This window comes from Cydia splendana, chromosome 1 (assembly GCF_910591565.1).
Source record: "Cydia splendana chromosome 1, ilCydSple1.2, whole genome shotgun sequence".
Taxonomy (NCBI): Eukaryota; Metazoa; Arthropoda; class Insecta; order Lepidoptera; family Tortricidae; genus Cydia; species Cydia splendana.
The window spans coordinates 17,301,620-17,316,448 of record NC_085960.1 but is presented as its reverse complement, the minus strand read 5'-3'; the positions used below and the strand labels follow the sequence as shown (position 1 = coordinate 17,316,448).

The 14,829-nt window shown below is 34.8% G+C and overlaps 1 protein-coding gene across 1 annotated transcript in view; it reads left to right on the top strand.

Moving 5' to 3' along the window:
- The first annotated feature begins 306 nt into the window (after positions 1–306).
- LOC134795857 (DNA translocase FtsK-like) overlaps positions 307–14,829 on the top strand; it is a 29,174-nt gene continuing 14,651 nt past the window's right edge. The window contains exons 1-2 of the mRNA XM_063767791.1: positions 307–448; positions 4,998–5,122. Of these exons, the coding sequence (XP_063623861.1) occupies positions 428–448; positions 4,998–5,122 (146 nt within the window). The 5' untranslated portion in view covers positions 307–427. The remainder of the gene's footprint in view (positions 449–4,997; positions 5,123–14,829) is intronic.

Genomic DNA, 14,829 nt, shown 5'->3' with positions numbered 1-14,829 from the left:
TATACTTTATACGAAGATGTGTTAAAAAAAAGGTAATTTTTTGATAAGTTGAACATCAGTGTTACTTTAATGCACTTACCTACTTTTGGCATTGTTATCAAATATTATTAACAAATGTCTTGAGCACATCTTGTTTTTCACCGGAAAATAATAGGTATAAATGATTATAAAGTAATAGGTCAATTTATAACAAGATATGACTATAAACATTGTCTACATCATTTAATTCATCCACTTGCTGTTTCGCGCTAACCGTATACTAGTTCTCTATTAAACGTCATCACACCGTATGGAGTAAAAGCACATCAACCAATAAATCAGAGATGCCCTATTATACTCACCCTCTAAAAAAATCTGTAACTCAGTGAAAGGCCGCCCCGCACTCCGTATATAAGCAACTTGCAGGCTCTCAGACAGTATTTGCAACATGGCGGCTCTAGTGCGATTGGTACGTTCACTCCGTTCTAAATTTATATTTAATAATTAGGGGATAGGGATGGGCTATCGACTGTATCGATTGATTGTGATTGACAGTTTGAAGTGATTGCGTTAATTAATAAAAATGTCATTAATTTACCTTTTGGTTAAGTTGGTGAAAAGTGAGTACTTATGTCATTACAACTGGTTTGTTTCGGAAAACATCGGCCACAAGTGTGAATAACTTATAACAAATGTAAATATTTGCCTGTTTTATTGTATAAGTATCAACTTTACATTTCGTATATCGTATTATGCAAGTGTGGGTATATACTTAACATAAAAATTAAGGGAGTGTATGTAAGTTGTAAATGAACAACGTTTTACTGATTTAAAAACAAATCTAACCACAAACTAGGTTAAATACTTGCGTATAAATACATTCAGTGCAATACTAGCACGTGGGCAGTTATCTGAACCTTAAAATACCTGCTAAGCTACAATACCTGCTCCACTTCAAGCACTCCAATAAGACAAGTCCGCTACAGGAAACTAGCTTTTATTGCTTTGACATAATGTCCTTATTAGTGTTTACCTAATGATGCGTTACATCGAGTTGGTTTGTCGCGTATCGTTCTTATTTCTTAGACGGTGTTGTCCATTTCAAAATTGAAAGCCAAATGGGAAAGTTAGTTTTTCTGGTGCGGTTTGCCAATTGGTTGTATTTCATGCCAATACACTATCAGTGCATTAGCAAGATTTCATACTCAGTTCGTGACTAGGAACTTGTTGCCGGCACTATACTCGTACTTCTAGTGTAACGACCGATAAGAGTTAGAGGTTTTGGTTTTCATTTCATTAGAATAAGATATTCTATTGGCGGTTAACGTCGACTATTTCGAATTTTCTTATGGAATTTCATTGGGTGTTTTTTGATCAAAATGATTTACGGCTCGATTCGGAAAATGAATTAGATTTCTACTAGACTTCAACAAGTTACGATACGGATAATTTAAAAATATTTGTAAGATAGATATGTCAAATTTGACGTTTCCGCGATTCTGGAGGTCCTCTGGAACGATTTCGACAAGTTATGACTTAGATATCCAAGTCACATCTAGTCGATATCTAATGTAGATCTAGTTGATCTCTAAATCGTCTCAAGATCTTGTGATTATCTCGAAATCCGAATAGGCCTGTTAGTTTCAAATAAAATTACTAAGAATCTCAAGTATCAAATCAGTACCCAATATTGGGATTAGAGGAACTATGGGGGAAGGTGGACACTTGCAGGGACAATAAACAGTTAGAGATACTTAAAGATATTAAAAACTAAATTAAATGATAATACTAAAAATAAAGCTTCCCTTAGGAAACATACTTTATTTTTCTCAGGGTAAGAGAAACCGTGTAAAGTCCTTCTACGTTAATATTATTAAGTTAATTTTATTTATGAATTAGCTTTATTTTCAGTATTATCATTTAATCTAGTTTTTAATATTTTTAAGTATCTCTAACTGTTTATTGTCCCTACAAGTGTCCACCTTCCCCCATAGTTCTTCTTACCCCACCTGACCTTATATGATACAATATTGGGTACTGATTTGATACTTGAGATTCTTAATAATTTTATTTCTAACTAAATCAATTTGATAAAGGGTAAGCCCCCACCTGACCTTAATGTAAACGTTTTTCGATAGGTATATCAGGTAGATTTGCCATCAAAATTAACATTTCTGAGTGCGTTTAGACATAAAAATGAAAGTAGCAGTGATAAGGTCTCCACGGCGAACCAGTTTCTTTGTTAACAATTTGTTAATTAAACGGCTTGTTGCATTCATACTAGGAAGTTGATTATATTGTTTTTCTCTTTGATCTTTAGTTGGTCTAGTGTAAATTATATGTATTTAATAATTTAACTTATTTTTGTTGTATTTTTAATAAGCCTTTCTTATACTTATCATTGTCAATTTATCAAACTCGATAACTTAAACCTTTTTACAAGGTTTTGTTTACATACCTAAATGAACAGGGTTGCTTAAAAATATTTAGTTTTAAGTAGGTACTTAATTAGATTCTTTAGTGATTTTATGATAACTAAGTATATAGTTACCTGATTTTTTTTTACGTTTACATTAAATGTTACCTCATAACAGTCCCCCGCCGCGTCTGTCTGTTTGTGTGTTTCTTCGCGATAAACTAAAAAACTCCTGAACGGATTTTCATGCGGTTTTCACCTATCAATAGAGTGATTCTCGAAGAAGGTTTAAGTTTATAATGGCTCCTCTACACGATGGGCCAGCGCCGGCCACTCCAAGGGACGCATTTATGCGTTAGAGGGAGCAAGTGATGTTGCTATCTCATTCTACCGCATGGCTGCGTCCCTTGGAGTGGCCGGCGCTGGCCCATCGTGTAGAGGAGCCATAATATGTTAACTCGCCACATTTGTTAACTGTGTCGCTAGTGTACCTAGACATATTTTTACATTGGTATAAAATAACTGTAACATACTCAAGTCACAAGATTTCCTATCAAATAATATCTCATGTTTCTCTATTATATTTGGTTAGAGTGACATATTCCTCTAATTGATTACACCTGTATCTTCAGGTTGTAGGTATTTTATTACATACCGGATGCCTATTCAGAGTATTCATTTTCATTTGATAATTGAGACTAAACAAGGTAATAAACTACTTTCATTTCACACTTAATCAAGTCGTGATAAGATTGATATTGGAATGCGTTGATGTTTGAGTTATAGCACTTTTATCGATGACATTTTGCCGAGTCCGGCAGTGAATGTGGACCGGTGTGCGGCCTCGAGCCGGGCCTGCCCTTTGTCTGTCTGATCAACAGAGCTCAGATATATTTATACATTATTTATCGTCATTGGCAAACTTTTCGTCAAATCATTGAATGTGTAAAATCATGTTCACCTGCTAATATAATTATTTTTATGGTCCAATTTATACAAAAAATATTAATATACCTAATCATAATGAATACTAGAACAAATAAATATACAAAGCGAACGTTTGTTAATTCTCGGACGTTATCTGGACGTCTTCGCATATAATCTTTTTGCAATCTTAACCGGAAACACGCTAAATTTAATAAGAAAAACAAGGTTTTTATGTTAAATTAGTATTATTTTAATAAAGACAAAAATATTAAAACCAACAATGCGTAACCTTTCCTCAGTTCAGATTTGGCACAAGTGACAAGATTCGCTTTGCAGTTTAGAGATACATATTTTGGGTCTCATTAATTGGGGCATTATCAATGAAAGGGACCTTATTGTCGATGGCACTTACGCCGCACAGCGTTGCGCGGCATTGTATTTATATCGGAGCATCGATAATAATGGCGTAAGCGCCATCGACAATAAGGTCCCTTTTCATAGATAACGTCACAATTATGAAAACTTCAAATTACTCAAATTAGTTATTTAAATACGCCTACGACGTGTATAATGACAATTTGACAAATGCCAATCGTGATCTTTCATACTTTTATTACATGAAAAAAATGCCGTTCCGCCCTTAAAATATCGAACAAATGCCGTGCCGTGTAAGGTATTTAAACAAAATATACCTTAACATTTTAACAACCCGGCACCCCGGCAGTGACATTTATTTTTCACTGCCGACTGAAAACCAGTTTAAATAACCAGTAAATAATTCTATTAATGTAATGGATTCTTTATCTGTGTCGTAGGTATTTATAGTGTTAAGTAAGAATAATACACATACGTGTTATAATAACAAACACCAGATCATTTTCAAATGAGAGAAACAAATAACTAATTGGGTCAAACAGATCACTGTGTTATGTCTTTCCTGTAGACATACACGAGTGTTAGCCCTTAACTATAAAGGCTAATTTTCTTATTTAACCCTTATCCACGTGAAAAGGTCCTCCTTTTATTTAAAGAACTATGATAAAATCATTACTTACATGCCCACAAGCTGTTAACTATTGCCCACATATGGGTGTAGACAACTTATTCAAAAACATATCCAATAGTTTTTTTACACTTGACTGTAGGTACATACCTTTAGGTGATGTTGAAGTTTAACGATACCCGCATAACATGTAAGCTATATTTCAAAAAACATACCTATTTCAAAATCGCTTTAGCTTGTGGATCAAACCACTAAACTTTTTACTTTTATTTTATAGTTTGAGTTTTTGCTACGTCGGCACAGTGTCAAGGCTCCTTCCTTACTCAATACTATATTGAACCAGATAGCCGTTACGACACAGTGTTTAGTATTGTTTCGTTATTTAACCAATTTTAGGTTATTGGAAAACATTACGCTTTGTTTGGTAAACGACCACTTACAGCATATGAATAAAGTTTTGTGACATAGAGTCATTTTACTTTAAGTTTTGCAACATAGACCCAACATTCTGCCTGGTGCCTTATGGTAGCCATTTCATTAATGCAGCAAGCTATGAAATACATGACGGATTTCAATTTGTGCCTAAAACAAGAAAAATATTTATACAAAGGTATTGATTTTGTACATTGGTCTCATATGAAACGAATGTAATGTTTACCTTACGCCTTGCAGTCGATGCTGGCGTTGTGCGCGTGCGCCGCGAGCGCGCAGTTCGCGGACGAGCGCGCGCCGCGCTACATCGCCTCCGAGCCCAAACAGACCTCCACGCCCGTGCCCATCCTGAAGCAGATCAACAGGTGAGTGTGGCGTACACACTTGATAATATACATGCTGAGACGCAATAAAAGTATGAAGAGAAAAAACAGAATGTCCTTCCTACATGTCAATAAAATCATAAATATGTAAACCCTCTGAAAATCTAAAGCTTAAATCATCATCATATCAGCCTTTTATTGCCCACTGCTGAGCATAGGCCTCTCTTCGAGTACGCCACTTATCCCGGTCCTGAGCCCATCTCATCCAGAAGTGACCCGCAATCTTCCGAATGTTCACCCAACGAGCCAACGGACGCCAGCCAGGTACTTCTTTCGTCTGAAAGCGGCCACTATTCCGTTAATATTTTGGCCCACCTGCCATCACTCTGCCTGGTAACATGTCCCGCCCAGCTCCATTTAAGTTTGGTGACGACGTATCCGACGTCTTGCACCTTGGTGCGTTGTCGGATCTCGACATTCCTCACTCGGTCATGATGTTTGATGCCGAGCATGGCGCGCTCCATGGCTCTCTGTGCCACTCGGATTTTATGCACAGCCTCCTTATAGACCAGCGGTGGAACAAAAATGGGTTTTGATAACATTAAAGTTTTTTCTTTTTTGATATGTTATTGCATGCATGTTAAATAACATTTATGTAAAATATTAGAAAATTATAGGTGGAGCGTTCGGCCATATTTAAATATTTCAATTTTGCTAAATAACTATGTAAATATAAAATTAAAGTTACAAAAAACTGTAACATGTTCAATAACACTTTAATTTATTCACAATATTCGGTTTTTAGAAATCTGGAACAGCTGCTTTCTGGTGAACGTAAAAACACGAATTACTTTGTCAATAAAGAATTAAAGTAGCTGATATTGTAAAATTACGATATTATCTATCAACTCAGTATACTTGTAAAAAGTTAGAAATGTAGACAATGTGCTTGTCTAGATATTGATTTCTGGTTAAGCAGTATAGCCAATATTGAATTAAAGTTTGTAGAGTTAATATTACACGGTCATAATAAAGATCTTAGTTCCCACACAAAATATTAGAAATATAAAATCACGGCGACACTAAATACTGATACGTAAGTATGCATTCCGCGCTTATATTGAGTTACATTTCAAACGCGCGGCGTTTTCGCGCGCCGCGCTGTGCGCCGTGGCAGGAGGCAGCGATCGACGGTGGCGGGCTAGCGATTAGCGCGGTGCCCGTAAAAAATACGCAAAACGTTTATCAAATTATTATCAATGGTAAATAGTTATATTGTTAATAGTAGGTACACTAATGGAAACTTACCTACACTTATTTATTTCTATATGTACTAGGGATTGCTCGCGGTTTGGTTTACGTAGAATTCGTTATCGTGTTAAGTATAGAAATAATAGATACATTTGAAAATTATTTTAGGTGCATTGTCATACAGATAACCACCCTTGTTAAAGTATTCTTCAAATTCAATAGACAGGTGTCATTTCAATATAATTTTGTGTAATTTGGCGCTTTTAGGTTATAAATGACTAGCGACATATATTTTTTGTTTAAGAGCGATATCCGATATATATATCTCCGATAATATTTACTTTATCATTTAAATCAATTTCAAACTAACGTTATTCAATATTTATCATTTTAAAGTCAATTTTACCAACCAACTGAGCTTTACGAGTATACCTACGGAAACAACTCAAAATTTGCATCATATTAAATGCCACTCTTCTTATCCGTTTCGAACAATCAAGAGGGCCTTTACGAGCTGATGTCGTGAAAATTTTATTTAACCCTCGTCCCTTGAAATCTTCACTACGCTCGAGGTTCAACTTTACGAACCACTCGCTACGCTTGTGGTTCAATTTTAGAATGTTTCGCTTGTTTGGGTATCAATATTAGCACGATTAATCAACAAATTTTCCCCTTGTAAAACAAATAAATAAGGTAGGTGAGGTGCAGGCATATGAGGCCCGGCGGGTAACAAGGCCCAGCATTCAAAAATAGCAGTTGCTCCCTATTATTCTGAATTTGTACTTGTTGCTAAGAAGATCCACTGTCAGTGCAGGTAAAAAGGTCCAGTCCCGGGCCTTATTGAACGTATGAGATGAAATAATAGATTAAAATATTTTAAGATAATTTTGAATATTTTTAATCTCTCATTAATAAGGCCGATTTGAAGAAACTCCTATGAAATTATGACTTATAAATAACACCTTCACTGCGTGGGCTGTCCAAATCGCTGCAGACTTTTCTTGGTCTAACTCTAATAATTTTTCACTTGCTTTATTGACCTAAAGACGTTTTAAAGAATCAAAAAGTCTAATAATATTTAGACACTTATACTTTTTAAAGGCAGTAACTACTTACTTATATAGGTAACTTTTTTTATTAATACATAGGTAGTTATTTACGATAGAAATGCGAAAAATAGAAATTTTGCAACGAATGACGAATTTTAAAACACGGCCAAAGGGAGTGTTTTAATGTGCTTATTATAGCACCGGTGTCGTAATGTAGCACCAGGGCCCTATTTCACCAACGTGACATTGTTGCTGACGTCACAGGCATCCATGGGCTACGGTTATAGCTTACCATCGGACGGGCTTTATTCCTGTTTGTCACTATCATAGTATTATTAAAAAAAAACTTTATTATATCGGCAAAAAACAGGTATCTTTCTTGTGATGTTTATGATGATAATGATGACAATTGACACAAGATTTCAAAGAACTTTCGGTAATTCTTGACAGTAAATGAGTTCTGTGTCGGAATTTCGTGACAACTGTCGTATTTCTTGTGACAATTGTCCAAGTCCCAGCCCCCCCTTTGCTACAGTCCAACCCGAAAGGCACCTTAGGTCGGCGCTTACGTCATTATTACCGGCGCCCCAATACTAATGAAATGAAAATGAAATGAAAAATATTTATTTCGAGCAACTATGGACTCATACAGATTTGTTAGTAGACTTACGTTCCTAATGTGTGACGTTCCACGGGAAAAGGTACCTTATGAGGGTTTCTAGTTTCGGAGATATTAAATGTTTTGTAAAGAGGTGAAAAAATGCTCATTTTTTTTTTATTGTGTGATCTGAAACCTTAATGCCTAACGTTTGTTTACCTGTTTTTATTTTTGTTATAAGTTAGTTATAAGCCTAGTAATGTCGTCTCAGAGTTTAGTAGAAAAGGTACCTTATGGAAAAAAGATTGAAAATTCCCAAAAAAACTAGTCAATACGGGAAAAGAAGTTTGGTAGAGAACTGTATTAGCATTCTGCAAAACTAATTTGATAATTTCAGTTCTGGTTGGGGCGCCTCGCAAATATTATAACCGTACATAGACCGACATCACAAATCCAAGTAGACTGCTATTATACCAAAGTTACTCTCGTCAAGTCTTTCTTAACTAGAATAATCTTCATTTGGTTTGGTCGCATGCAGTAAATCAGCCATTGGTTTGCTGAAAAATGTCAATACCCGACGCATTACCTTATGGAATATCTGAGGTCATTGAACCTCAATGCCGCTTATCTTCAATAGCAACCGAAATATATTATTGATAAGAAATAGACGATTTATACCATCTTAACCCCAAAATATTATTAGTTTATCCTAACTGTTCCATCATCATCATGCCTCATCATGTAACTTGACCACAAGGTACCTTTTCATTACATACAAATTATTGGTCTTTTTTAAGATTATTATGACGAAGAACTAATTAAATTGGGGGCAGTTTAATGTAAATTAATATTTTCTATTCATAAAAGATAAACTATAATATGATTGATATTTTGTAGTGATGTATTATTAGATTTATTTCCATAAGGTACCTTTTCGTAAATGTATGGAGCAAATACTGTTATTGTTATGTAAGTTTAAAGTGGCATAAGGGGTTAAATATAGTATTTAGTTGGGGTTTTAGGATTTATTTCATTTGAATGACAGAATTTCTTTCATATGTGCTCAGAAAAATTGATTGTGTGTCACATTAAAAGTAAAAATATTCAATTTTGTGATTTTATATGAAAAAGTCAGAAAATACATTTTCACCTCTAAATCGGTATTGTTTTTTGCTTAAACTGTCTGTCAGTGTCGTTTTCTAATAGATAAAATTTAAATCTTGAGAGCTCATTGCAATCAATCGTGAAAATGAAATAAAACTTTATTTTCAAGAGATTGGTTAGTATACACATAAATCAGTCGATATCAAAAGTTTCTATTTGCATTACAGAACAAGTCGCAATATTTTTTTAATCTCAGATATATAAGGCATTATTATTTGTAGTCAACTATGTAACTTACTTCAGGAACATAGTTTTTTAGGCGGCTAAACTTAAAACTTCTCTATCGTAAAGTTGCTCATTTCACAACATTATTTTCAAAAAATCATATCTCTGTAACTACGCAACCTAGAAGGTTGATCTTTTGTGTTATCGATAGCTTATTTATTGTAGATTACTGGGGTATGCATAACTCCATACCCGCCATAAGGTACCTTTGACCGTGGGACGTCACATGTTAGTACCTAATTAACTATTACAATATATATACACTGCTGGAAACATGCATTTCGCAGCAGTGTCTCATATACGGGCAGTCAAGTCTGTCCGCTATCACACACAGGATAGGGTTGGGGCTGGCCCGCACCCGGCGCACCAGGGATGTGCATCGTGCAAACTAATGCGGTGCTACGCGACGTAAGCGCCGACCGCCATATTCAACGTGGTTTGTCACATAGTACCCTGTAAAGGTATGATTCCAGGGATAAAAAATATGTTATAACGTTATCCAGCGTATAATGGAATTCATAAAAGTTTTTCTTTATAATTACTACAAGTAAATTTGTTCATATTTGCATATTATTAAAAAGGTAAATGAAAAGTAATTGAGTAATTTAATTACTAATTAATGTAATCACAATTGCAAATTACACAGAAAAATTAATTACATGTAACTAAATTTTATGTAATTAAATTACAAACATTTTAATTACATGTAATTAAATTAGTAATTAAATTACACGAGTAATTAATTACGCCCAACACTGGTTGGTGGCAAACAACCACACCGCTCGTCTGATGGTAAGCGGTTACCGTAGCCTATAAAGGCCTGTGACGTCAGTAACAGTGATGTCGACAAATGTCGCACCTGTCACGTTGGTGAAATAGGGCCCAGATGTACAGTAAAAATCATGTTAAAAGATAATACTAACTGTTACGAATAAATATTTATACTGTAAAAAATTATCCCACCAAAAACATTTTCATGTAAAATGTTGCTAAGACGAAACCATAAGCCTAAGACTCGCACTGTTAAAAAGTTATCAGATCTCTTGTCGAGCCAAGCTTCAAACTCTACAAGCCCCTTCACTAACTCTACACCTTAGTCAAAATATGTGGCTTGGCTGTTTTGCTACCGCCCCATGGGCGTGATAATGGTATGGGCATAAGGTGAAAAACTTATTATAATCATTATTTTTAGGGTTCTGTACCTCAAAAGGAATAAAACTGAACCCTTATAGGATCACTCGTGTGTCTGGCTGTCCGTCTGTCACAGCCTATTTGCTCCGAAACTACTGGACTAATAAGTTGAAATTTGTCTATAACCCAAAGACATACATGTAAAGTAAATATGTAATATAAATTTAAATAAAGGGGTCACTTTTGAGATGAATGATAAATAGAAGAAAAAAAACTATATCTTTGTTATATATCAAATGAAGGGGCTCATTTTAGAATTAGAATCTCAAATATTTTTTTTTCATAATTTTAAAATAAATAGTTTAGAAGTTATTTAAGAAAACAGGCAAAAAATTAACATTACCCTTATCTCCGAAACTACTGGGTATTTTTATTATGAAAAAAATACACATATTAGCTCTTTACCTATAGATGACAGGAAAACCTATTAGAAATGTGGAGCTAAGCGTGAGCAGGCCTATGGAACTCTCTGCGCGAGCTCGGATTAATACCTACGAATCTGCTCCCGTTCACGGTAGAAAAGCAAGCCAGTTGGTTGCCACACGCGCTCACGTACGCACGTCACCGCGCGCCGCACTGTCAATTTTTACGATAGTTACACGTACGGCGGGATTCGGGAAATGAATTAGAGATGCACTAGATAAGAAATAGTAAAGATATGTGACGTTCCACGGCAAAAGGTACCATTGCCCCGACTGAATATTGGAGTGGCGATAATAATAAGCGTAAGCGCCAGCCGCCATAAGGTACCTTTTGCCGTGGAACGTCACATATGTTTACTATTTCATATCTAGTGAATGTCTAACGGCGCGATATCTTAAAGTTCGAATCGCGCGGGTAGTAGGTACCTACCTACCATTGAATTTCTTTAATTAAACATGTAATGTTTAATATGTGTGACAAATGTATAGATTTAGATATCTATCTATTTGAAATAGGTAGTACATTTTTTAATTTATTTTGGTAAATGTTTATTTTAACGACAGTAAGTTTACACCGGAAAGTGCCTACTCATTTTTCCTCTGGTTAACTTATAATTAATTACCTTTATTCATGGGGTTTCTATTATTTTTCTTTACCATGTAACATTAATCTCTATCTGGTTTTAAATTACACGAAGTTTTAAAACTAATTCTTGCTGAGATTATTGCGCGGTTTATAAAACGGCGTAAACACTGCGGTTACTGCAGGGACATATGACCTTTTAAAATGACTATTTCGCAAACACTAAAGCATAATCGGAATATTAGGTATAATTTAAGATTTAGCTTTCCTTTTATTTCACTCCTCTGATTAAGTGGGTATTTATTTATCATTTCTAAGCGTCAGCAACCCTAGCGTTGTGCCGGTGCGCGCGGTGCGGGGAGCGGCGCGTTGAAGGTCACTCCATTGTATTTTTGTGTAGGTATCAAAACGGTAGGTATTTGCGTTTTGTTTGAGAGATAAGTATCTGTTCGTAAGAACTATTGTATAATCTGTGGCGTGAGTCGGACTTAAGTACTTAGTTTTTGATCCGATCCCTACGGGTTTTTAAAAGACATTTTACTCACTTTTCACTAAAAAAACATATTGTTAAAAATTGTGTAATGTACGGAACCCTTGGAACGCGAGTCCGACTTGCACTTGGGCGGTTTTTTTATTATACATACAATAGTTCTTGTAGAAACGAAACGGCCGAGCCACATACTTTGACTAAGGTGTAGAGCTAGTGAAGTTAGGGCTTGTAGAGTTAGAAGCTTGGCAAGAGATCTGATAACTTTTTGACAGTGCGAGCCTTATGGTTTCGTCTGGGCAACATTTTACATCAAAATGTTTTTGGTGGGATTTCACTTCTTTTTGTAAGTTGCTTATGACAATCTTCCATCCCCTAATTTAAAGGGTTGGGGGTGATTTACTATTAAAAATCCTGAAATAAGTATCTGGGGGCATCTGTTACACAATGTACTTCTTACTGATTCCCCATATAAACCCTTCACCCCGTAAGGGTAAACTTTGGGGTTGAAATCTGCCTTCATCCCGTAAGGGTTAACTTTGAGGTTGAAATCTATTCTATATCCTTCCCCATAACAATACCTATCTACATACCAAATTTCAACTAAATCGGTTCAGCGATTATTGATTCCCCATACAAGATTAAACCCCCTCATCATCCCCTTAGGAATTAAAAAATTCAAGTTTTTGAATTTATTTGTTGTTTGTGTACTAAAACAATCTTACATATCAAATTTCAGCTTCTTAGAGGACTTCAGGAAGTACCCTAAAGGTATTGATAATCATCAAGTGAGTGAGTCAGTGACGAAATCGAAGTTTTTAGATATTAATAAAATCTAAAGTATAAGAGCTATGCAATTGATATGCTTAATAAGTCCGAGAACTTTGTTTATCTAGTATAATCCAACCCCAAGTTATGAGGGTTCCAAAAAACGACGAAGCGCTTCGAGAAAAGGTAGATAGTGCCCTTGCGCTTTGCTCGTCTTGGCGGGGCACTGCCGTGCCCCCAGATGTTAAAACATAATAATAATAAAGATTTATGTTTAGTGACTTTAGTTACCTACTATTTTCGCGTAAACTAGACAATTTTTATATCTTTAGTTAATAAGGCCCAAAATAATTATTTTTAACTTATTATAAATATCCTCTTGTTGTGAAGTACCAAATATTGTTATTTGTATATGTATAACTCTTAAGTTAAAAACAATAAAATCTGTTATTGTCTACTGTCAAAATGATTATTTTTTGCGGGATTAAGTAATACCCTGCTAGTGTTCAATAAGGCCCACAATAGGACTTTTTAAAAAAAATAAATAAATAAATAAAAAAGGTATATTTTCCAAGAGTATCGTAATATTTTTATAACTATTTTGGTATAATGAAGAAACTTCAATAAATAAGATACCATTTGAGTGAGTTTTTCATACTTAATATCCTGTTTATTAAAAAAAAAACATTTTAATTTAAGGTGGGCCGTATATAGGCATATACGGCCGACACGGAATATACAATAAGGTGAGGTCACTTACCTTATTGTATATTCAATATGTATACGTGTAATATTGAGCAGTTGGTTTATAATATACATAATATGATATTGACGTTGAATAGGACAGGACATGACAATAGGAACCAGAAATAGGTATAGTCGGTCAAACCAATTTGTCAGTAAATAAAAACAAAAAACTATATTCATCCTTTTCTTTTGGGTGCTAGTACTAGTGTAAGTCAAACATAGTATGATGATTCTCTCTATCTTTGAAATGAGACAGTCCTTTGACAAACTATGGTAAAAAATAGTTGTGAATATCATGTACATTTTTATTACAATTTCGAAATTCAAATGTTCTTCCTAATCAACTCGGCCACTAAACTAGCTGATAACTTGGTATCCGATCCGCTAACTCGGCGAATGAATCTCCAATTCGCCAACTCTCCGAGCCGAGTCAACGCTATCACACTGCTACTAAGGCCATTCAAAAATAAACCTTAATTCGAGAGCCCGAAGGTTCTTATATGACAAACAATACATTATGACTTAAAACTTTATGGGAAACAAAGGGACCCCTTTAATTTCACGTAATGTCCGCATCTAATTTATATATGTTTACAGTAAACAAACAAATGAATGATAAGAAAAGACAGACAGTGCTGTGAGCGGCAGGTGGGGCGAGGCGAGGGGCGAGGTATAGGTAGGCTATGATAGGGTCTCGGGCGCCGCGCCGGCGACACTAACGGACCAGCGCGGCGTATGTATGAATTTCGCGCCTGTTTAAATATATTTTAGTAATACAATGCAAGCTACACACCGAAATTTCTTATTTTCCATAATATGGCTGCGTATATTATTTTATAGTAATAGACTTATTTTTACAGACTCTAATTCAATATTAGATATTATAGGACAAAAAACGCATATTAATTCTAAAGCATATATCTTATTCTTCTAAATTTTTAGCTTGCCTATTAACTTAAGAATTTAGATATGTTGTTGTGGATTTATTAAACTTTAATTCAATATCGACAAAATAATAAGCTAATTTGTAGTTTGACTAAGAAGCACGTTAAAAAAATTTCTAATAATTTTACATTATAAAGCGTCATACATATTATAAACGATGGAACTTAAACATTGCACTTTAATTCAATATTAAAAAATCATTACTAAAAATATATAAATACCTAATTTATATCTAACGCTCGTTCTAACTTTTCGTCATATTTTACAAATATGCTTAAAAATATGTCCCATGTCAGATAAGTATCACTTTTTCATCTTT